Source organism: Vicugna pacos, chromosome 10 (genome assembly GCF_048564905.1).
Source record: "Vicugna pacos chromosome 10, VicPac4, whole genome shotgun sequence".
Taxonomy (NCBI): Eukaryota; Metazoa; Chordata; class Mammalia; order Artiodactyla; family Camelidae; genus Vicugna; species Vicugna pacos.
Window position 1 is genome coordinate 28356268 of NC_132996.1, and position 21776 is coordinate 28378043.

A 21776-nucleotide genomic window follows, 5' to 3' on the forward strand; every position below is an offset into this window, starting at 1 on the left:
GGCACCTGCACACTCTGGTGGAGGCCCCTAGAGCCACTGGGGGCTACAATGAGCCAAACTGGCATTTAAAAAATTACTAGAAGTCCAGTTTCTTGGGGGAAAGATCAGAGCCTCAGTGAGGTCAGCCTGGCAGCAGGGCCGATGCCTGTTTGGCCCCCATCTCACTGTCTCTGTTGCTCCTCCCCCATGCACAGGTGGAGCAGCTAGAGGTATTTCAGAGAGAGCAAACTAAGCAGGTAATGCCTGAGGTCCTCGCTAAATGCTGGCTGCTTAAGCGGTGACCAGTCTCGGTGCATGACCCCGGCTGCAGCTTGCCTCCGCTGGCTCCTGTTGTGAACTGTTTGTGAAGGGGGCAGGGTCAAGCCGTGGAACCCAGGCCCAGGCTGCCCCGGAGTGCGGTGCGCTGGGCCCTCTCTTGGGCCTCATCCCACCCATCCCAAGGTCGGCCTCTTCACCCTTCTGCACTTCCATCTGCTAGGGATAAGGGGCAGGGTAGGCTTCATCTTTCCTATATCAAAACCAGTGACAGACAGTCCTAGGGATTCCCAAACCGCCAAGTCCTGCTTGAGTTTGGGTTCTCAACTAAGGGGACTTGCAGGATGGCCGTGGGCCTTGTTTAACACAGCCACCTTCTTTCCCACAGAAACCAGAAGGGTGATGTGCAAGGCGGCCCCCACAGATTAGGGGGGTTGTGAGCTCAGGACGCCTGCCCATCACCCTCTGGGGCTTTAACCCCGAGCATGAAATAAGAGATGTCTGGGAACAGGAAGGCCAAGGTTGAGAGGAGCAGGAGGGGCCTCCACCAGACAGAAGAGGCAACGTCTGGCTGCCTCGCTCTCACACGGATCTCTCTGTGCTGCCCTAGACGTCAAGGCTATCAAACTGGTATTTAGTGGGAGCACCCGTCCTCCACCACCCCTCCTACCCTGTCACCTTGGGCCTGCTGAGGAGTCCAGCCCCCCTCTCCTCACCTCTGAGGAGCCTGAGATGATGGGGGAAGTCAACCCGAAGAGCAAACAGTTAGCACTGGAGCCCTTGCCTCCTGCCTTTGCTGATGATGCTTGAGCTCCTGGAATGCCTGGAGGAACCAGGAGTGCTTGTGGCTGTTACACTTCCTCTTGTCCCCTCCCTCCCTTTGCTCTTCCTCTCTGTGGGAGCAGGGTGGGCTTGGAGTGTGTGCTGGCCCTGCTCTCGTCTTCCAACAGTCTGACCCCTGGTGCTAATCTCAGCAGCCACACTGCTAGTGCCAACCCTAATGGCCTGTGGAGATCGGGGAGAGGTCTGAGCATCTGGCCTTTTGCTTTGGCAGTTTCTGGGAGGAAGAGGGATGGGCGTTTGTTGAGTATGTCTGCTGGAGTTATAGACTGGGTCCCCTGTTCCTGTCCTGGCCCGGGAAGGTGGGGGGCTGGGAACGGGGGCAGCAGTAGGGTGGTGGTGAGGCGTCAGCTCCCCAATCGACTCTGCTGCCTCTGTCTGTGCAGGCAGGGGCTAGAGGCCATGTGGGCAGGTGGCTCTGGCAGCACTTGTGTTGGGTCACCACACTCAGGTCCTGCCATCCAGCCTGGGCAGCAAGCCGTTCCCTACTTAGAAGCCAGAGAAAGACCCTTGAGTTTCTTTTTCCAGCAACCCTGGGGACTGGTCTGGGGAAAGCCCATAATTTGTCTGGACATCCAGGGGAAGGCCCCCTGAGTCTTGTCTCCTCTTCCCTCCCTGCCTCAGGTGGAGGAACTGAGTAAGAAGCTAGCTGACCATGACCAAGCCAGCAAGGTGCAGCAGCAGAAGCTGAAGGTGGGACAGCTGGGGGATGGGCTTGGCCTCTGCCTGCCTCAGGGTGAGGGGCTTGCTCTGTAAGCCCTCGGGCTGTGGAGGGGCATCCTGGGGTCTGGCAGCCTTAGGAGCCCTGCCTGTGACTGGGAGCTCTCAGGGAAGACAGGAGTGACTCCAACCCTCAGACCTTCGCCGTCTGCTACAGTAGCCACTAGCCATGTGTGGTTATTTAAATTAAAACTAAATTAAAATTTCAGTTCCTCAGTCACACTAGCCACATTTCTACTGCTCAATAGCCATGCGTGGCTAGTAGCTGCCATACTGGACAGGATAGATACAGAACATTTCCATCACTGCAGGAAGTTCAATTGGATTATGCTAGTCTAGACAGTTTATAATCTCGGAGTGAGTGTCAGTGACATTTACTATTACAACACAGTTTAATATCCTTAATGCTTTCAATGGTGTCACCTTATTTGGTTTAATATTTGCTTTTTTGCAGTTCTAGGCTTCATAGCTTTTAGCTAGGGTCACAGGAGTTGGTGGGAGTTCAGAGCTCCCGTTTCTTCCACGTGCTCCACACCTTGTCATGCTTACGTGATAAATAGATACTTATTATACTCCTTTTGGGGGGTTCTCAGTGCTGGGAGATGTGGGAGAGGTAAGGGCATATGGTCTTCTGCAGTGCCTGCTATGGACTTAGCACTTGTTGGTGTTGTAGGTGGACAGAGAATCGGACACAGGCCCTGCTCCCAGGGAGACTGTGGTCTGGGTAGGAGGCGGTGGTGACATCATAAATGAGCCCACACAGACTTTGGAGTCAGGTGGACCGAAGTTCAAATCTTACTCTGCTGTTTAGTCACTGTGGCCCTGGTCATTTTGCTTAAATCTCTGAGCTCAGTTTCTCCCATCTCTAAAGTGGAGATAGTTACTTCCCAGAGCAGTTTTGAGGAGAAATGAGATCACGTGTCCTCAGCACACGTGCCAAGTGCCTAGCTCCATGCTCTGCACCCTGGTGTTCCTCAGGGATCAGTGTCCTTCCTCAGGGAAACTGTGTTCTTGTGGAGAGAGAGTGAGATAGTTTTGCCTGGTCTCAAAGAAGGCAAAGGCGGGCCACTAGAACTCTTCCAGAAATGGCAGTAGCTAGACAAGGAAAGCTCCTATAGAAGGTGGGCTTTGGGGGTATGTGGTATTTCAGTGGGCTGGAGTTGGGAGAGGGGGTAAAAGGACTTTTTGTGTCCTGAGACTGTGCAGGAGTCTGAAAATACCCATGGAGGCCAAGAGGCTCAGTGGATTGGGATGAGCAGCCAGACTGGTGGCCCTGATCAGCCTTTCTCATGCTTTCCAGGCCCAGGGAGGTGAGAGCCAACAAGAGGCCCAGCGCCTCCAGGCCCAGCTGACTGAGCTGCAGGCCCAGCTGAGCCAGAAGGAGCAGGCTGCTGAGCACTACAAGCTGCAGGTGAGAAGCCGGACCCTGGCCCAGTCTGCCCCCTGCCCCACCCCCAGCCCCCTCCAACCTACCCACCCTCTGCCCGCCCAGATGGAGAAGGCCAAGACTCATTATGATGCCAAGAAGCAGCAGAACCAAGAGCTGCAGGAGCAGCTGCGGGGCCTGGAGCAGCTGCAGGTAGAGAACAAGGAGCTGCGGGCAGAAGCGGACCGGCTAGGCCGGGAGCTGCAGCAGGCTGGGCTGAAGACCAAGGAGGCCGAGCAGACCTGCCGTCACCTCACCACCCAGGTGCGCAGCCTGGAGGCACAGGTAAGGCCTGGGCTGGACAGACTCCCTCGCCTCTGTCACATTAGACCGTCGCCTAGGCCCCTCTTCACTCTCCCCCGGCCCTCTCCTTCCCAGGTCGCCCATGCTGACCAGCAGCTTCGGGACCTGGGCAAATTCCAGGTGGCGACAGATGCCTTAAAAAGCCGGGAGCCCCAGGCTAAGCCTCAGCTGGACTTGAGTATTGACAGCCTGGATCTAAGCTGCGAGGAGGGAACCCCACTCACTATCACCAGGTCAGAAGGCGCCCCTCTTCCCTTAGTCTGTTGTCTGTTGAGTAGTGCCTGCTGTCTATCAGGCTGTATCCTGGGCACTGGGACTGTGAGATAAATAGGACGTGGGCCCTTTGCCCTCTGGAAGCTTATTCTCAGAGGAGAAGAATAAAGTATTACAGGTATTAGGCCCTATGTACAGAGTACAGTGGGAGTAAAAAGAAACGAGTGGTCACAAAAGGCCTCAGAAGGCTGTCACTCCTGCTGTCTTAAAAGGAGCTGCAGGTGCGTGTGCACTGTGGGCAGAGTGACGAGAGCAGAGCAAGAGCCGGGAAGGAGCCTGGCTGGGCTGGAGAGTGTGGTTGGGAGGACTCTGGGCCCAGGTCCCAGAGGGCCGGCTGGACTCCCCAGTGAAGGACACTGGCGTTCAGACCTGATCCTGAAGGACTGAGGGACCTGGGAAGGGTTTGGAGTTGAGGAGCACATGGCCAGATCTGCATCTTGGAAAGCTTATTCCAATAGCCAGGGTAAAGCCAAGACTTTAACATACTTGCAAAAACACATTTACTGTTTTTATTAAACACTTATGGGTGCCAGATGCTGTTGTAAATACCTGAAAAACATTAATTTGTTGAGCTTTTAACAATCCTCTGAGGTAGGTTCTGATATAGGTTCTGTGATTATCTCCCTTTGCAGATGAAACTGAGGCAAAGGGGCAGTCACTTGCCCAGGGTCCCACAGTGGCAGGGCTGGGCTTGGATCTGGGCTCCACTCCTTGCTTGTCACCCCTCTGTGCCTCTCAGAGGCCATTGTAAGTGTAGGTGAGAGGGGATGAGGCAGGCCAGGGAAAGGCGTGAGAGTGGAGTGAGGGGGGAGGAGAGCTGTTAGGGAGAAGTGCCGACTGGGTTTGGCAGGAGAGGGAAGAGGTGGGATTGTGCCTACATTCATGACTAGGGGCATGGGTGGTAGCTGTCATTCCTGCTCTGCTCTTCTAGCTTCCTGTTCGCTGAAATAGGAGATATAGGAGGAGGAATAGACAGGTGGGCTTGACTGGGGACATGTTCATTGTGGAGTAGCTGTGGTGTCCAGGGGGCATCTCAAGTGGCAGATTTATGGGTCTGGAGAGCAGGGTCAAGGTGTTACCAGTAGTGAGGCATTCAAGGAGCCATGGAGTGGATGTGGGTGCATCAGAGATGGAGAGCAAATGGAAGGGCTGGCCCAGGTCAGAGGCTCTCTTGTTGGTACCTCTGAGAAATCAGAGAGCATGGGGTGCTTGACCTGGTCTTGTAATAAATGTAGGACTTGGTCACTTTGGAGCAAAGGGCCAGACAGAATGCTTTCTCACCCCAGGAATGGCACCTTAGCAGGTTTCTTTCCCACAGCAAGTTGCCTCGTACCCAACCAGATGGCACCAGCATCCCCGGAGAGCCAGCCTCGCCCATCTCCCAGCGTCTGCCCCCCAAGGTAGAATCCCTGGAGAGTCTCTACTTCACCCCTATCCCTGCACGGGGTCAGGCGCCCCTGGAGAGCAGCCTGGACTCCCTGGGGGACGTCTTCCTGGACTCAGGCCGGAAGACCCGCTCCGCTCGTCGGCGCACCACGCAAATCATCAACATCACCATGACCAAGGTCAGGCTGCAGGACAGCAGTGCTCACTTTCGGGGCATCTTTCCATCGGGTCCTCAAAACAGAGGCAGGCAGGGCTGACCAGTCCATACCCACAGATGGGGAAGCTGAGATCCTGAGGAGGGCAGTGATTTGCTTAGGCCTCATGTAAAAAGCGGCGGGGCTGGACCCAGCTGCCTGTCGGCTGACTCTTAAGACTGGCGTTCTCTCCACGTATAGCACTGTGCCTGTGTAGGCTGAAGGGAGACAGTATGAAGTTGCAGCCCAGCCTGTGCCTCCCAGCACGCCCTGTAGGTAGCTGAGATGCATTGTGGCTGCCCAGTGGGCTGCCTGCCAGGCTGGGAGCGAGGGAAGAGGGGCCTTTAGTGCAGGAGGGGGCATCTGTGTGTGTGGGGGGGTGCCCTCTGCCACCAAGAAGGTGGAGAAGTTCTAAAAGATGGTCATGGCCCTGGCACACTTAGCAGAGGGACACTGGGATGAGTACAACTAGCTCAGGAGATGTGGGTCCCAGCCCCAGCTCTGCCTCTTCCTTGCTTTGTGACCTTTGCACACCACTTCTAAAATGGTCTGCCTTCTCTCCCTCAAAGCATTGGCATAGACTCAATGGAAAAATGGGCAGAAAAGAGTCAACAGCCTCAGCACCTGTGTGGGATTCTGGCATCAAGGCCCATTTCTTGCAGACATGCAGCTAAGGACCTGGGCAAAGCAGTGTGGATGCATGTAGCTGTGGGATGTGAGGGCTTTGGAAGGGGAGCAGGAGGCTTTTTTATAGGGTATCACGCTGCCCCATTGCAACAGGTTCATCCTCTCTTCCAGAAGCTAGATGTGGAGGAGCCAGACAGTGCCAACTCCTCCTTCTACAGCACGCAGTCTGCCCCTGCTTCCCAGGCAGGCCCGAGAGCCACCTCCTCCACCCAGTCTCTAGCCCGCCTGGGCTCTCCTGACGACGGCAGCTCGGCTTTGCTTAGTCTGCCTGGCTACCGGCCCACTACCCGCAGCTCTGCTCGCCGCTCCCAGGCCGGGGTGTCCAGCGGGGCCCCTCCAGGTAAGGGGACTGTGGGAACTTAACTCACCCAAAGATTAGACTGGATGCAGATCCTGATGCCGGGAAGGGACAAGCTTTTAAAAACCCCTGGCACCTCACTGCCCCTCCTCCATGCAGTCTCAAGGCCTTGCCTGTCCATCAAGGGGCTGTGCTGGGCAGTAAGGCTGATGTCAGTCTCAGCCAGGGAGTAAACCAGAAATGCTCATACGAGGGGCCTAGGAGTCCCAGCTACTGTCAGGAGTCCTCCAGGCCCCTCCTTAGGTGGGGAGGAGCTGCCAGAGGGGCCAGGCCGGCCAGGGTTCCATTCTCAGATTCTTCTTGGAGGCTCTTGATTTTCAGGGACCCTCTGGGTATCAATTCCTGGCCCTCCATTACTTTCTCTTGGTGTCAAGAGCCTCTGCCTATGACCCTAGGGAGGAAGCAATGAGCCAGTCCCCTCAGGTGGAGATGGTCTGTGCGTCCCACTCCCATATCTGTAGTACAGGACCCTGGGGTGCTGGGCTTGAAGCCCCCAGGATAGCTGGACGGGGGTGGTGGCAGCAAAGGCTAGCAGGATGCTGCCTCCACCTCTTCCTCCTGGCCTTCCAACCCCGCTTGCTCCAACTTCCCTGCCCTCCACAGGCAGGAACAGCTTCTACATGGGCACTTGTCAGGATGAGCCCGAGCAGCTGGATGACTGGAACCGCATTGCAGAGTTGCAGCAGCGTAATCGAGTATGCCCCCCGCACTTGAAGACTTGCTACCCTCTGGAGTCCAGGGTGAGCTCTGGGGTCACCTGCCCAGGACCCACCCACGCTGGTTCACCAGTTCCTCCCTTGGCATCCTGACCTGGCCTGCCAAGGAGGGTGACCGTCTGCTTTGGGTGGAACAGCTGGCAGAGAGGGGGCTCGGGTGACGGTACTGTGGGTGGGCAGATGCTTGGAGAGGTCTCTGGGGACTGCTCTTTGCTGCCATCATGCAGAGCGGAGGCAGAGAAGACAACAGGAAAGGAGCCTCGGCAATAGGAAGGCTGTAGCTCCTCCGTGGGCCAGGCTGGTGAAGAGAGTTCTGGGGTGGTCCTGCTCTATTTCCAAACAGCTGGGGTCCACTGACCACTTTTTCCACCCCGTGCAGCCTTCCCTGAGCCTGCCTACCATCACAGACGAGGAGATAAAAACTGGTGACCCCCGGGAGACCCTGCGCCGAGCCAGCATGCAGCCAACCCAGATAGCTGAGGGCGTCGGCATCACCACCCGGCAGCAGCGCAAACGGGTCTCCTCAGAGCCCCACCAGGGCCCTGGCACCCCTGAGGTGGGTGACGTCGACTCCCATGTCTTGTTCTGTCTAGCAGCTGGCCAGGACCCAGTCACCACATTTGAAAATTAAAGTGGAGGCTTCTGGCTCAGAAGAGGGGCAGGTGCTGGTTGGACAAGATCCAGTCAGCTCTGAGACTTGTGGCTTTGGATGTGAAGTCCTCTTGCCACTGGCTACCTAACTGTCCTCTTCCCCATAGTCTAAGAAGGCCACCAGCTGTTTCCCTCGCCCCATGACTCCCCGGGACCGACATGAAGGGCGCAGACAGAACACTGCTGAGGCCCAGAAGAAAGCAGCTCCAGCAGTTGTAAAACAGGTTAGTTGGGGCCTGAAGGGAGACCCTTTGCTGGCAGAGCCCTAGAGCAACAGGTTGGCCCCAGGGGGATGGCGGTGGTGGCGCCCCCAGTTTGACCGGCCCTCCCTACAGGCTGACCGCCGCCAGTCAATGGCCTTCAGCATCCTTAATACACCCAAGAAGCTTGGAAACAGCCTTCTGCAGAGGGCAGCCTCGAAGAAAGCCCCGCCCAAGGCCTCCCCCAACACCCGCAGTGGAACCCGCCGCTCTCCTCGCATTGCCACCACCACAGCCAGCGCCGCCACTGCTGCTGCCGTCGCTGCTGCCACTGCCACCCCTCGGGCCAAGGTCAAGGTAGAGGCACCGACGGGGAGAGCTCAGCTCTTAGGAACGTGGTAGAAGCACAGGTGTCCCCCTCTCCCTGATAAACACCCATGGCGTGGCTTCCCAGGCAGGGCCCGGTTAGAACGCTGGACGGTGGGGGTGGAGAGCAGGTGCTCCCTGCCTGGTTAGCTCCTCATGATTGAGAGGACAGACTCATTCCTACTGAGGATACACAGAGCAGCTTAGGACAGCCAGTGACTGGTAGCGTGAAGGTAGATAGTCCAGGGCTGCACCAAGGCAGGGATCCTAGTTAAGGGTGTGCAGGAGCAGTAAGAGGTCTCCCCGAGCAAGCTGGCACCTAAGTCTCTTTCAGCCAAGTGACTCTTTTTTTTTTCAGGCAAAGCACTAAAGAGCCCGTACCAGTGAGTGGCCCCACCTGTGTCCTTGATGCCGACCTCGCCTGGTCCTTTTCCTTCTGTCCCTTTCAGTGCCTTCTATCAGCTCCCAGGCCAACAGCGGCCAGACCCCCAGAGACAGTGACGCCTACCCACAACCGGCGCGGTTCCTGGACCTTTGCCAGGTGAACAGATGTGTCCTCATATTTGGCCCAGGAGGCCCGGAGCCTTGACAGTCTGGGTCCTCTCCCTACCTTCTGATGTTTTCTTAAAGTCACTTCTCCATCACAGCTAGATTTGAGGCTGGCTTTGAGTGGCTGGGTCCTTTGGCCCAGCCAGTCCTTTCAGCCTCTGGATCTAGAAGGGACCATAGGAGGAGCATGCAGGCCCTGGTCCCTGCTGCTCCTGGTGGCTGGGCCTAGCAAGGGCCCTTGCTCTTGAAGCCAGGACTGGGCACTGACCTAGTGGGAACACCCCACCCCTGTGTGCTCCGAACCACACAAGGGCATGGTTGCCCAGAGGACGGTCTTTTCCAGGAGAGAGGGGCCCTGTGCCTCGGTGGGGGCTTGGGGCCAGCCTTCAGTGGCAGCTCATCCCTCACCTTCCCCAGACTTACCCTGGGGTGGGATTTGGAGTGATGGGAAGGTTTTTAACAGCCAGGGATGGAACTTTTCTAAATGTTATTACTTGTAAATAAAGTCTATTTTTCTCCCTTGAGTGCTGAGATGCTTTGGTCTGTGTGGGAAAACCAGAGCAGCATACCTTTGAATCTGCTGAGCCTCCAAACCACCTACCTTCTCAAATCCCTTCTCCTGACTCCGCTGCGGCCACAGCATCTTCCCACACTCCATTTCTGGCCTCTGCTCCCGAGGAGCATTACAGGCTGACCTCTTCTGAGGGCCAGTGTTGCCTGAATCTGGTTTTGTCTTTAGCTTCTGAGTGGCAGTTCCTCTCTTCCCACACTCCCTCCTGGGACAGGCCATGTTCTGTGAGTGGAATAATGGCCTAAAGGATAAATGATCGGGCGGACATCACTATGCCACCATTGGAGATCATTTATGAGCGCCCATCGTGGGCCCTACTGGAGTGACAGATACAGCTGTGGGTCAGAAGCAGCCTCTGCCCAGATCCCTTCCCTAGGACAGTCCATTAAAGGAGACAAATACAAACATGACATTAAGTTGATGGAGAATGTGGCCTGAGCCAAGAGTATGCAGATCTCAACGAAGAGGTGACATTTCAACCAGGCTTCGGGGCTCATCTATGGGGATGGTGAGGCAGAGGGGCCCTGCTGGAGGGCAGGGTGTCTTGAATAGGGGGGCACGCTTGTGTCCAGCCCAGCCTGGGGAAGTGAAGCAGACAAGGATCAGGGCCAAAGTGGGAGGGCCAGCTCTTCTCACTTTCCTGTAGGCTGTGTTTCCCCTAAGTTCTTTTTAGTTTCCACTCCAGGCCTGGGGACTTGGTGGGCGTTGGCTGGAGGCTCCTGTGGACAGAGCCCACCCTTTCCTCCCCATACCGGAGCACAGCTCCTCCTGTCCATGGAAACCCTCCCTTGGGGTCCTCACCCAGAGCTGGGCCAGAATGAGGTGACGCTGGGCAGTCTGCGCAGGATCGGAGAAAACACAGGAGAAGTTGGTGCTGCGCAGGGCAGGGCTCAGCTCTTCCAGCACCAAGGCCCTCCACAGCTGAGTCCTTGTGCCCCTGCGCTCCCGCCTGAAGCAGAGAAGGAAAGGCTGTGAGAGAACTTGGACTGCAAGAGGAGACCCCCCTCTTGCTAGCCTGGCCACCATCCCCCTCACCTGGTGCTGCCCTCCCACAGCCGGCCTGGGAGGCGCTCGATGAAGGAGCCATTGCCCAGCCAGTACAGGATGCTGAAGTGGGGGAAGCGGCTGCAGGCAGTGCAGGACAAGGTCAGCGTTCCATCTGGGGACACACGTGGCTGTTAGCCCTTCTGTAGAGCTGTGGCCTGCCCACCATGCCTAGCTCCTCAGTCCCCGTGATTCAGGAACCTGGTGTGGGAAGCCTGTTAAAGGGGAAGTGCGGTGTCTACCAGGGGGCCCTGGGCTGAACAAAAGGTATTTGGGCGTGGGTCCTGGGCCCAGGTGATGACTCCTGAGCTTGTTTCTTCAGAATGACCCTTTCTAGCACCTGGCCTTCGTGACTGTAGAAGCCCTGGCCAGGGAGGCAGCACCAGTAGGCCACGGATCCTGGAGGTGGCCAGAGGGCACATGGACTCTGGGAGGTGGGGCTGGGCTTAGGGTATACTGCAGTCAAGGCGCTGGGCGCCCTCTGGCTGCTCCGTCTAAATTCTCTGTCCCACTTGAAAGCATCTAGTAGAGGGCCCTGGGCCACAGTCAGGACGCTGAGTAGGAGAGGGAGGATGCTGAGTGCTCAGCCAAGGTGGCCTGGTTGGTGGTTGGTTCCATGGCAGAAGGTTGGGCGGTGTGCACTCAGGAGCCAACCCCACCCTCAGACCCTCTGTGCCCTGACCCCGCCCTCTGAACACCGTGCCCTCCTGGGCTCCCATCGGAATTGCTCCTTACTCAATGGGACTTCCACTTCCGGCCAGGTCACTTCCAGTGCTGGGCACTGCTGAGCTGTTGGGGGCATCAGGGGCCGGGAGGGGGAGGGGTCCTTAGCGATCCCAGCTGAGGCAGTGGCAGCTGAGGTGGCCTGAGGCACAGGTGTGGCTCCAGCCAGGTGGGAGATGATGTGGACACACAGAAGCAGGGTCCACAGAGGGCTGGGGTCTGAAGAAAGGACAGTCACAGAGGTCAGCAGCTGACATCCTAGCTTGATCTTGGCAGGAGAGTGTTGCTGCCTGGAGTAAGTCTGGCAGAGATTCCTGAAGGACCCTTCAACCCCCACCTCTTGGCCCTTTTTGAATGGAGCACATGGAGACCTTGGAATGGAGCCAAAGCCATAGCATCCAGAGGCTGAAAGCAACAGCACAGCAGCTGCAGGGAGTTCACCTCAGGGCCGGCCACACGGCTCCTTCCTAGTCTCTGACTCCACCCCACCCCCTCCACCCGCACATGCACAGCCCCAGGTCCCACCTGGAATCCAGCTCTGTCTCATGGTCATGATGCGTGTGTCAGGAGCTGGCGTCTCTGGCTCTATATATCTGTGACAACTTCCTCCTCTCTGGGGGAGGCGGGGGAGGAGATGGTGAATAAACTGCTTCTCCCATGTCTTCTCAGTGGCTTGCTTAGATCCCAGCCATAGATGTGGCCTTCTTCTCCCTGTGGACTCCACAGCCCCTCCCTATGCCTGAACTTTCAGTGGGCTGCCAGGCACTGCTGTTCACTCCATCCTGGCCACCTTTCCCAACGGTCAGCTCCTGGAGGGCTGGCATCAAGCCCAGGCTGGAGCTCTTTCAAGCCTTAGAAACAAAGCTAGGAGATCACCTGGTAACAGTCTTTCACCACCCGAGCTCTTATTACTGTCGACATCATGCTGGTTATTAGTCTAGCCTAACCCCTTAATTATAGGGATGAGAAACTGAGGCCCCAAAGGACCAGGGACTTACCTAGTCACAAGGGAGGCAAAGCTCGCTTCGCTGTCAGAGCTGGTTCTGGTAAGGGCAGGATATACAGTGAAATCCTTCTGGGAAAGCACTGCCCTCTCCCCTCTATTTCACTTTCACTTTTATTCTAACCAGGATTCCCTAGAGCAGGCTCTGGCCACTAAGAGAAGGTGCACACACATGACAAAAGCCTGGGCCCTGTCCTTAAGGTTCCTGCACACCATGCCTCTTCCTGAGTCAAAATTCACAGTGGCCAGGAACCTTCTTGCTAGCTCTCAAGTCCCCCTGCTTGGTGATACCACACTGAGGTCTTTAACCCATGCTCAGCCCCGCCCTCCCAGGGTCACACAAGGTGTGAACTACTCGGTCTCTCACACATGAATTCTTCCATCCCAGCCAAGGGTAAGGACTTTGGTGTCCACCTTCGCTATTCCACGTGAGCAGGCCTCCTCCTTTCTCCACATTCACACCATATTCAAGGGGACAACTCTTCTAGGCACTGGGGATCCCAAGTTGGATCACTTTGACCACTTCAGGCTCAATGTCACACCAGCCCATCCACATCCTGGCCTTTCTCAGGCGCCCCACTCCCTCCAACCACCAACCCAACACCCAGCCATCATCTTCACGAACCTTTCTCACTTCTGTCATCCCAGCCCCTTGGCCACAGCTATAGATCTAAGTTCACAGGGAAGTCTAGATTCCCCCTCCCTGGCTCCCAAGAAGCCCTGAAGAGCCCTCCTTTCTGGAATTGCCCCTTCTTGGAGCGCCATGGCTCAGTTCAGCTGCATCTGGCCCTATGTGAGCCACCTGGGAGCTATCCTAGAGCACTTGCTGGCCTTGTCTGCGGGAACCTCTCAGACGAGCTGAGCACTTGGAACACAAATTGGAGTGCTGGCCCCAAGGGCAGGAGAGGACACGTCCCAGAAAGAGCGGAGTACCCACCACTGGCTTGAGTAACAACAGAGCTATATGAATAAATCAAATGCAGCTGGCGCTGTGGCAGGGCCAGGACTTGGGTGAGATGAGGGAGGCATTCGCTGTCAGGGTCATGCACGTGCCCGCGGAGGCAGAAAGAACAGGACTGGTGATCCACTGCACTCAGAGAGCACAGTGAAGGGCAGACCTGAGTGTCTGGGGTTGGTGGTTTCTGTGATCAGGAGGATGGGATGCTGGGGACAGAGCCAGGGAGGCTAGGAGGTAGAATCAGGTTTAGAAGATGCATGAGGAATGTCGCCTGCTGCAATCCCAAGGGGTTGTGAGTGTGTGAGTGAGTGAGTGAGTGAGTGTGTGTGTGTGTGTGTAAAAACCGGACTAATGTACACACAGGAGACTAAAAGTTAACTCCTCTTTCCCAGGACATTTTCATCTTTTCAGTTCCTCCCCCTACCTCTTGCCCCAGGAGATTCTGGGCTGCAAGATGCTGAGAAACTCCACCCTAGGGACACCAGTGTCTCCAGCAGGTCGGGAGGCAAGGCTGCCTGGGGCTTCTGAGAGACACAGCCCTTTGGGGAGGGGGAGGGGGATGCAAGGGAGAGGAGATAACCAAGTGTGAGTGTAACCAAGGCCAGAGTCGGGCTGCTGGGAGGTCATGGGACTCAGGACTGCTGGAATATGAAGAGAGCGCCTCAGGCAGCCTGGCCTCAACTTCTCATGGGAGCCTGACATGGGGATGTGGGGGACAAAAGTGAAAGGATGACCCCTGTACCCATTCCAATCTCTGAAGATGGGGGGACCTGGGAAGCCACAGCTGGGTAAGAGAAGCCAAAGTTGAGAGGGACCTGGAGAGGTGGAAGAGGCAGGGACCTGACCTCAGGTGGTGAGGACAGTCACCCAGGGTCAGCCCAGGGCCTTTTCTGCCTCAGGGACGTTGGGCAGGGCCGACCATCCCCAGGCCCCAGGGAAAGAGGTGGGAAGAAGAAAAGCAAGATGGATGTTCAGCTTTCCAGCCCAGCTCACGGAGCTTTATTCAGAACAGAGTCACAAGATCCTGCTTGGCTCTTGCTGCACTTGAAGGGCCATATTCCCTAAGAATCCAGTGCGGAAGGCCTGTGTTGCCTTCCCACTTCCTTCAAAACTCTTAGGACCAGAACTGGGGCCTACCTAGAATCCCTTTCCAGAACCCATACTCACCTGGGCCTGACCCTCTTCCTGCTGCCCCCTGACTCATGTTGCCAGGCCCAGGCAGGACCCGTGGGTGACAAGGCTAACATGGGGATAGCTATTCCTTGGGCTGGGAATCCCCTGCCAGCTTTAAGGGAACACTGTGACCACAGTAAGAAGTCTCACATTTGTCATAGTCCCTCTGCCACGCATACACACACACACATGCGCACACGCTCCCTCGGGCATTCAGGGAAGGAAGTGACATGGCAGTGGCCTTTGGCACGTGTCACCACTTGTGGGCAGAGGGTCAGCCTGCATAAGCAGCCCTCAATCACTGCTGCTGACAGCAGCTCCCTGGGCTCAGTTGTGTATGGATGGTCTTTCTTCTTGGCTGAGTACAGCCCTGCTCAGGCAGATTCCTCAAGCTGCTGCTGCTGCTGGTCACTCCCAAACAAATCCTCAGTGAGTTCTGAGGTCCCAGGGCTTCCCTTGTTAGAAAAAGTCACAAGGGTCCACTTGCCTCAACCAGCCTATGGCCCCTGCACAGGGGAAGACGGAGTCAGACAGTGCATGCCCGGGACCCCCAGCCAGGGGAGCAGGGAGGATGTCTCACCCCTCAGTGCTCATCGGTGCACCGCCCAGAGCTCTCTGGCTCCTCCACACTGACTGCACCAGGCTGGTGCCCCACACTCGGAAGGGAGGGAAGGGGTTGGGGCTCTCAGCCAGAGGTGAGAAGGCTCCTTTACACCAAAAATGTTGTAGCTCGCTCCCGCCCTGCTCAGGTAGAGAGGTGGAGGCCTGGAGGAGTTAGGGCAATTCCTATGCTCCACAATAAAAAAAGGTTTTTAAATATATTCATCAAAATAGTTTTCTTTTAAAAAGCCCCCACTGCTGACAGCCCCACCGACTGGCTCTCCCTCGTACCCCTCCCCAGCCTGGACACAGCCAGGGGGGTCCTGAGTGGCCCAAGTGCCCCTTTGAGTCTTTCCCACCCAGGAGGTCTTGGAGGGCAGGGAGGAGAGAGCCCTGAGGTCCATGGTGGGTGGATGCTCTTCTTCCTGACTATTCCAGGCCCAGAATGTAGTTGATGCCTTGCACCAGGCCAATGATGACAGGCTGCCAGGCTACCAAGTAGCGAAGCCAGTCCAACAGTTGCCCGTACATGACGTGTGGCCTCTCCCAGCTATCAGTGCGTTAAAGAAAAGAGACTACGTGTTTCAGTAGCAAATCTGGTCTAAGGGATGGGTGAGAGCTCTGCCTACACTTTTCAGATGCTCCACAGAAATCAGCCTACAAGGAAAGGAAATAGCTCTTTCTAGAAAACCCCACCCAGCCTCTCCAAGTTAGGATGGAGGGCCAAACCCAGAGAATGGGGGAGGAGGGCTGAGGGGACCAGTGGAGAAAATCGGACAGACATGGGAGATGGTGGAGGGATGAGACTAAGCTCTCTACAACCAACATGCAGAGAGGGCCTCCGTGTAACCCCTGTGCTAAGGAGGGACCAGCAATAAGTGGGAACTCAGCTCGAGACTGCTGTAGGTTATCGGTGACAACGGCTGCAGGGAGGCTGGGAGTGGGATAACCCTGAGGGCTCCCGTAATAACCAAAATGGGAAGTTTTCTACATCAAGGAAGGGGTTGAGTCTAGGGACAGAGGCATGAGGGTGCAGAGCAAGAGGCTGGTCACGGGCTATAACCCCTGGCAGAGGCTTTAAGGAATCCCCACCCAAGGGCACCAACCACCAGGCCCTACGGAGGCCAAGTAGCCCCGGAGATGAGTCCCTTTCTTTCGCTTTATGGCTAAACGCCAGGCAAGACATCTGGAGAGCGCGCCTGGGAATCCAGCCCTGGGGAAAGCACAGGCTGAACCTCATGAGACTGTGGGGAATCCCTCCGAAGGCATTGGAAAGAGCAGCCTGGCCCTGTCTGGAGAACTAAGGGAAGCCCCAACCCTCAGCTTGACCATGGACTTTCTTAACTGTCTGGGAACTAGACCCTGGAAGAACCAAGCAAAGAACTTTAAAGAGAGAACACAGTGGCCCCGCATGGCCAGCTGGTGTCTAGAGACAAGGAACCCTGGTGTAGAGAGAAAGGGCAGCTGGGAGAGGTCCCTGGATGCCAGAGGGAAGTGAGGAGGGGCCAGAGAAGTGGCTGGGCACTTTCTGACAGACAGGTTTGTAGGGAGGAAGAGGAGGCTGAGGGCACAGTGGGGAGGGCTGGCCAGGTAGGGAGTGGCAGCTCAGAGGAGCAGGGGTCCTGTGTTCTAAGTGGATGGGTACAGGGGGCCCCTCGCCAACCCTGTACTGGCACAGAGCTGGTCCCAGCACTGCCTGTCTTGGTAAGACATTGTCCTTTAGTTATGTCACCTTGAACAAGTTATTCAACCTCTAAAGTGTTTCACTGGTAAAATGAGACTATTACTACCCAGATCACTAAGCTGCTGGAGAATCGAGTGATAATACAAAGCACTTAGCACAGGGCCAGGCATAGTAAGCAAGCAGTAACTGGAGCTGTCACCACTCAGTTTACCCTTGAGGGATTTAGAACTATGAGGAGAAGCTGAGCTGCTGGTCCTAGCCCACATCCCACCCCAACGTCCCCCGACCACAAGCCAAACAGACGGGTGGACGGGTACCAGGTTGGGGGCAGCAGGGAGGGCCCCAGAAGGACCCGAATGCTGAGTGGGTCACACTGGCCAGTATCTTCTTCCACTGCCCACTCCCAACAAGAACCCAAACAAAGGATACGGGTTGCTGAACATCCTCTTGAGGTCTACCTTCTCTTTGCAGTAGGGACACGTCTGCTTCTTTCCCACAATGCACCAGCCGCGGATGCAGAACTCGTGGAATCTGAGCAGCACTGGTCAAGGGAAATGGGTGGCCAAGGTGGCACTCGGCCTCAGGCCGGTCTTCAAGGTGCCCAGGCACTAGCTCTGGAGGGAAGTTAAATCCTGGCTCCACCTGTATAATCGTGGGCAGATCCCTTCTCTCTGACCCTGCTTCCTCATATGTCAGGTGAGGATAACAATCTCTGTCTTACAGGGCTGTTATGGGGCAAAATGGAGATAATACACAGCACAGAACGGGAGCCGGGTAAGAACGTGATAAATATTAGAAGTGTCACTCGGAGGGATTTGATTCTGAAACTCAGGGAGCCAGTCAGAGGATGTTCCTCCCTGTGATCGACTCAATCTTGGGGCAGCTGTGCAGCTTTGGGCTCCCTTCTGATCCAGTCAGGCTATGAACACTGTTTACGTAAGAGTGGCTCCCATCTATGACAAAGAGTGAAGAAGGCTGCCGTTTCCACTCCTGGGGGTTGGCTTCCTTAGCACAGAATATCTCCCAAACGTCTGCCTCTTGTCTTACGCCTCCCCAACCGTCAAAGGTCTGGCCAGCATGCCCAGGGTAATGTCCCCTGCCTTCCCTCCATGACTGGAGTATGCAAGTGGCAGGAAAGACGTGGCCCAGGAGCTCCAGGCAGGATACACGTGGTTGCAAGACAGCCTATATGTGTTCTCTATAATGCCCTCTTCACTGACATCCACAAAGATCTGCTGCCCACACACGGCGCACACACTGTCCGAGAGGTGTTTGGTAGGCATGCCCGACTCGCTGTAGAACTGGGAGAGAAGAACAGGAGACAGGAAAGATGTGAGAATCCATCAAAGCGGGAAAGTACCAGAGGCCTCAGGTCTTTGCTGGGCAGATGGAGTGAAAGGAATAGACCAGAGATGGGCTGGGAAGCCAAGTCTAATAGGACCTAAAGACTGGGCTGGGTCAGCATCAGGGACAAGGAGGGAGAAGGGCTCAGGGCTGATGATCGGGGGCTACATCAGCAAAGCCAGTCTGCGGCCAGACTCTGGTTCCACGAGAGATGGACAACAGCTCTTCTCCAAGATTTGAAATGGTGAAGCACCCGGTGCAATGCGGGTTGGGTGACAAGGGCATTCTCAAGACACTTGTGGCAGCAGCAAAAGAGGTTCAATCCTTTTCGATAGGATTTGGCAAACTGTCACACCATTTAACCCATTAATTTCTCTTAAAGGAATTTAAAGAAATAGTAGAAATCTAAAAAAAGCTTCATGCATACAGATACTCATTTAAATGTTATTTATAATTAAAGAAGCAAAGAGTATGGCAAGCGCTCAAAAAGTTAAATGCAGAGTTACCACACAACACAGCAATTCCATTCTCAGGTACATACCCCTAAAGAATGAAAACAGAAGCTGACCACACACTTGTACACCAATGCTCACAGCAGCAGCAATCACAAATGGCCAGAAGGTGAAAACAACCCAAGTGACCCTCAACAGAAGAATGGAGAAACACAACGTGGTATATCCCTACAATGGGATGTCATTCAGTCGTAAAAGTAATGAAGTCCTGATACATGCTACAACATGCCTGCACCTTGAAAATATTACACTAAGACACAAAAGGACAAATGTATGACTCCATTTAGATAAAACATCAAGAATAGGCAAATTCACAGAATGGGGCTAGGGGGAGGAAACAGGGAGTTATTGCTTAAAGGATATAGTTTCAGTTTGGAGTGATGAAAAATTTCGGAAATAGTAGTGACAATTGCACAATACTGTAAATATAATTAATGCACTGAGCTGTACACTTAAAAATGGCTAAAATGGTGAATTTTATGTTACATATATTTTACAATAAAAACAGGTAACAAAAAGAACAAAAGCAAACAAACAAAAGCAAGCAGAGAAATGGAAACAACCATAAATGACCAATACCAGGAAAATGCCTAAATAAATTATGGTTCGCACTCCAGGGACTAGACAGGAGTCAACTGAAGCTTGAGATGTAACATTAGGTGTCAGAAGCAGGGTACCAAATTGGAGGCACTGTATTATCAGCACATGTGAAGACAAGCCCAAATCTATCAAAAGATCAGGAGGAAATGTATGAGAATGTTCACACGAGAGACAGTTTGGTAGCAGGATTAGCTGCCTACTTTTCTGCACTCATATTTTCCTTAATGAATATATATTACAGGCCAACCTCAGAGGTTTTGCAGGTTTGGTTCCAGAAGACTACAATAAAACGAGTCACAGGGATTTTTCAGTTTCCTGGTACATATAATGAATATAAAATTAATGAAAAAGTTTGAGATAGTGTAAGAAATACCAAAATGCGACACAGACACAAAGTGAGCAAGTGCTCTTAGAAAATGGTGCTGACAGACTTGCTCGACACAGGGCTGTCACAAGCCTTCCATTTGTAAAAAAAAAAAAAAAACCCTGAATTATCTGCAAAGTGCAATAAAGCAAAGTGCAAGACAACGAGACACACCCAACTTTAAAAGACCATTCACCATCACACTTAATCACAATGGATAACCAATTCTAAGTTCCAGAAAGGAATCCCAAATTTTGTATAGTTTCCTTGTGGTTTATTGTTAAATAGCTATATAGCATTTCCCTCTGCCCCAAGGAGAAAAAAGTTGAAATTTAACCTATTGTTTCTTTCTTTCTTGTCGTTGTTATAAAAACTATGGTAAAACACACGGAATACAGAATTTACCATCTTAACTACTTTAAAATATACAGTTTGGCAGTGTTAGTAAGTATATTTACATTGTTGTGCAACTAATTTGTCAGCATTAGACAGACTGCATTTCCAACCTCTGTCACTTACTATCTGATGACCTTGAGCAAGCCACTTAAATTCTTCCTCCCTCCTTCCGTCAAAATATATTGGTAACTACCATACATAAAATAGATAAACAGCAAGTTTATACTGTACAGCAGAGAGGACTATATTCAATATCTTGTAGTAACTTATGGTGAAAAAGAATATAAAAACGAACATACGTATGTTCCTATGACTGAACTATTGTGCTGTACACCAGAAATTGACACAGCATTGCAAACTGACTATACTTCAATAAAAATATATTAAAAAATGAAATAAAATAAAATAAAATAAAATAAAATACATTGGGCACCTACTAAGTATCAGTCACTGGTATTAAGACCTTGGGACAGAATGCCGGAAAAACACATAGCTGGCCTCTGTCCTCATGGAATCTACAGCTAGGGGAGACTGACATTAACAAAATATTTACATAAGATGAGAACTAATTATTAAAAAGGCTAAAATGATAATTACTTACTTAAAAAGGCATTAAAAAGGCTACCAAAGAACACAGCAGTGAAAGGGGTTCCTAACCAAGCCTTGGTCATCTGAGGTGGCTTCCTGGTGGGAACGGCATTTGAGGCTGAGGTAAAGGATGGGTGGGCGTTAGTGAGGGGAAGAAAGGCAGAAGTGCAAAGAGGCCCTGGGGGCAGGAAGGACTCGGTGTATTTGAGAAACTGAAAGGAACCTACAGAAAGAGGAAAGCAGTAAGACCTTACTGGCCACATGAAAGATCTTGGGCTTAAAATGGGAAGTTGTCTAGAGGCTTTATTTAAGTAAGGAGTAACATGATCAGATTCATATTTTTAAAAGATCACTCTGTCTTCTGTATAAAAAGTGGACTGGAGATGAGGCCAACATGGATTCAGAGACCAGCTAAGAGACAGTTACCACTCTTTAAAAGCAACAGATGATGTGGGCCTGTGCTAAGGTAATGGCCTGGGCTAACCTGATAGTAGTAAAAACTAAAAGAAGTGGACAGACTGGTGATGCCAAAGAGACAGCTGAAGAGAAAAGGTCTGGAGCTCAGACGAGAGTTTTGGATGAGAGATCTGGAAGCCAGGGGAAAAGAAAAGGGAAATACCTTTTCTGTGAAGAACAGAGAAGATAGTTTAGGCTTGAGCTCAGAGGAAGAATAACATGTAAGGGGAGGGAAAGTTAGCAGAGGAGACAGAAAATAGCAGAGAGACAGAAGGAAAACCAGGACAGAGTAAAGTCACAAAAGCTGAGGAGGAAAAACCCTTTTAAGGAGGTAGGAATGGCTGAGTCAACCGTGCTGGTAGCTGCTGAGACCAGTCAGTTCACCAGAATGGGTGACACGGAGTCATGGATGATTTGAGTAAGAGTCACTTTAGAAGAAGGGTATGAGTCGAACAAGATTAGAATGGGCCAAAAAGTAAGTAAAAGTTGATCAAAAGGAAACAGGAACTTCATAAGGTCAGCTGTGAATGTCAGGAAATGGCTCAGTAGATAGAGGAGAAGGTGGGCCAAAGAAAGGGTATTTTTTGAAACAGAATGCTGAAAAGGTTAATGGAAGAGCCCATTAGAGGGAGAAGTTGAAGTCGTGGGCGAGAACAGAAGTCAACAGTTTACCGGGTCCCTGAGCAGGCAGGAGGTGTGGAACCCAGAGCACAGGTAGGGCTGGCCCCTGATGCGAGAAAGGCCACTTATTCCACTGTAACTGAGGGAAGCAGGAGACAGGCGCAAACAGGAGTAGATATGTAAATATGATGTCAGGAATTGTGGGGATTCCTGTT

The 21776-nt window shown here is 53.5% G+C and overlaps 3 protein-coding genes across 19 annotated transcripts in view; 1 reads left to right on the plus strand and 2 right to left on the minus strand.

Moving 5' to 3' along the window:
• NUMA1 (nuclear mitotic apparatus protein 1) overlaps nucleotides 1-9448 on the plus strand; it is a 64460-nt gene extending 55012 nt beyond the window's left edge. For 8 of the 10 annotated variants that reach the window (XM_072969286.1, XM_072969284.1, XM_072969280.1 and 5 more), the window contains 12 exons: nucleotides 195-236; nucleotides 1720-1788; nucleotides 3116-3226; nucleotides 3308-3526; nucleotides 3620-3777; nucleotides 5136-5382; nucleotides 6196-6424; nucleotides 7046-7182; nucleotides 7538-7714; nucleotides 7917-8033; nucleotides 8145-8366; nucleotides 8734-9448. In XM_072969286.1, the coding sequence (XP_072825387.1) occupies nucleotides 195-236; nucleotides 1720-1788; nucleotides 3116-3226; nucleotides 3308-3526; nucleotides 3620-3777; nucleotides 5136-5382; nucleotides 6196-6424; nucleotides 7046-7182; nucleotides 7538-7714; nucleotides 7917-8033; nucleotides 8145-8366; nucleotides 8734-8745 (1740 nt within the window). In that variant the 3' untranslated portion in view covers nucleotides 8746-9448. The remainder of the gene's footprint in view (nucleotides 1-194; nucleotides 237-1719; nucleotides 1789-3115; nucleotides 3227-3307; nucleotides 3527-3619; nucleotides 3778-5135; nucleotides 5383-6195; nucleotides 6425-7045; nucleotides 7183-7537; nucleotides 7715-7916; nucleotides 8034-8144; nucleotides 8367-8733) is intronic. The other 2 variants (XM_015238493.3, XM_072969288.1) reach the window with 2 other exon arrangements.
• On the minus strand, nucleotides 4301-15063 carry IL18BP (interleukin 18 binding protein). 2 transcript variants are annotated; one of them, XR_012076524.1, is made up of 6 exons: nucleotides 11788-15063; nucleotides 11275-11481; nucleotides 10531-10654; nucleotides 10297-10444; nucleotides 9526-9736; nucleotides 4301-5615 (listed from the first exon to the last, which is right to left on the minus strand). XR_012076524.1 is itself a non-coding variant. In XM_072969316.1 (5 exons), the coding sequence occupies exons 1-5, from the start codon at nucleotides 11813-11815 to the stop codon at nucleotides 9993-9995; spliced, it is 588 nt and encodes a 195-aa protein (XP_072825417.1). In that variant the 5' UTR covers nucleotides 11816-15063; the 3' UTR covers nucleotides 9769-9992. The 2 variants fall into 2 exon arrangements, 1 of the variants encoding a protein (XP_072825417.1); XM_072969316.1 differs by lacking the exons at nucleotides 4301-5615; nucleotides 9526-9736 and adding an exon at nucleotides 9769-10073.
• A 137-nt stretch (nucleotides 15064-15200) lies between these two features.
• The window catches only part of RNF121 (ring finger protein 121), a 64581-nt gene continuing 58005 nt past the window's right edge, over nucleotides 15201-21776 (minus strand). For all 7 annotated transcript variants that reach the window (XM_006203390.4, XM_072969300.1, XM_072969298.1 and 4 more), the window contains 3 exons: nucleotides 17848-17981; nucleotides 17110-17211; nucleotides 15201-15546 (listed from right to left, as the gene is read on the minus strand). In XM_006203390.4, the coding sequence (XP_006203452.1) occupies nucleotides 15426-15546; nucleotides 17110-17211; nucleotides 17848-17981 (357 nt within the window). In that variant the 3' untranslated portion in view covers nucleotides 15201-15425. The remainder of the gene's footprint in view (nucleotides 15547-17109; nucleotides 17212-17847; nucleotides 17982-21776) is intronic.

What these genes read in the sequence shown, in the direction of transcription:
- IL18BP (XM_072969316.1), bottom strand. Translation starts at nt 11,815, where the DNA reads ATGACCATGAGACAGAGCTGGATTCCAG. An exon ending in GGAAGTGGAAGTCCCATTGA is followed by an intron (nt 10,655 to 11,274) that starts GTAAGGAGCAAT and finishes GTGTGTCCCCAG; the next exon opens with ATGGAACGCTGACCTTGTCC. An exon ending in CTGTGGGAGGGCAGCACCAG is followed by an intron (nt 10,445 to 10,530) that starts GTGAGGGGGATG and finishes TCTCTGCTTCAG; the next exon opens with GCGGGAGCGCAGGGGCACAA.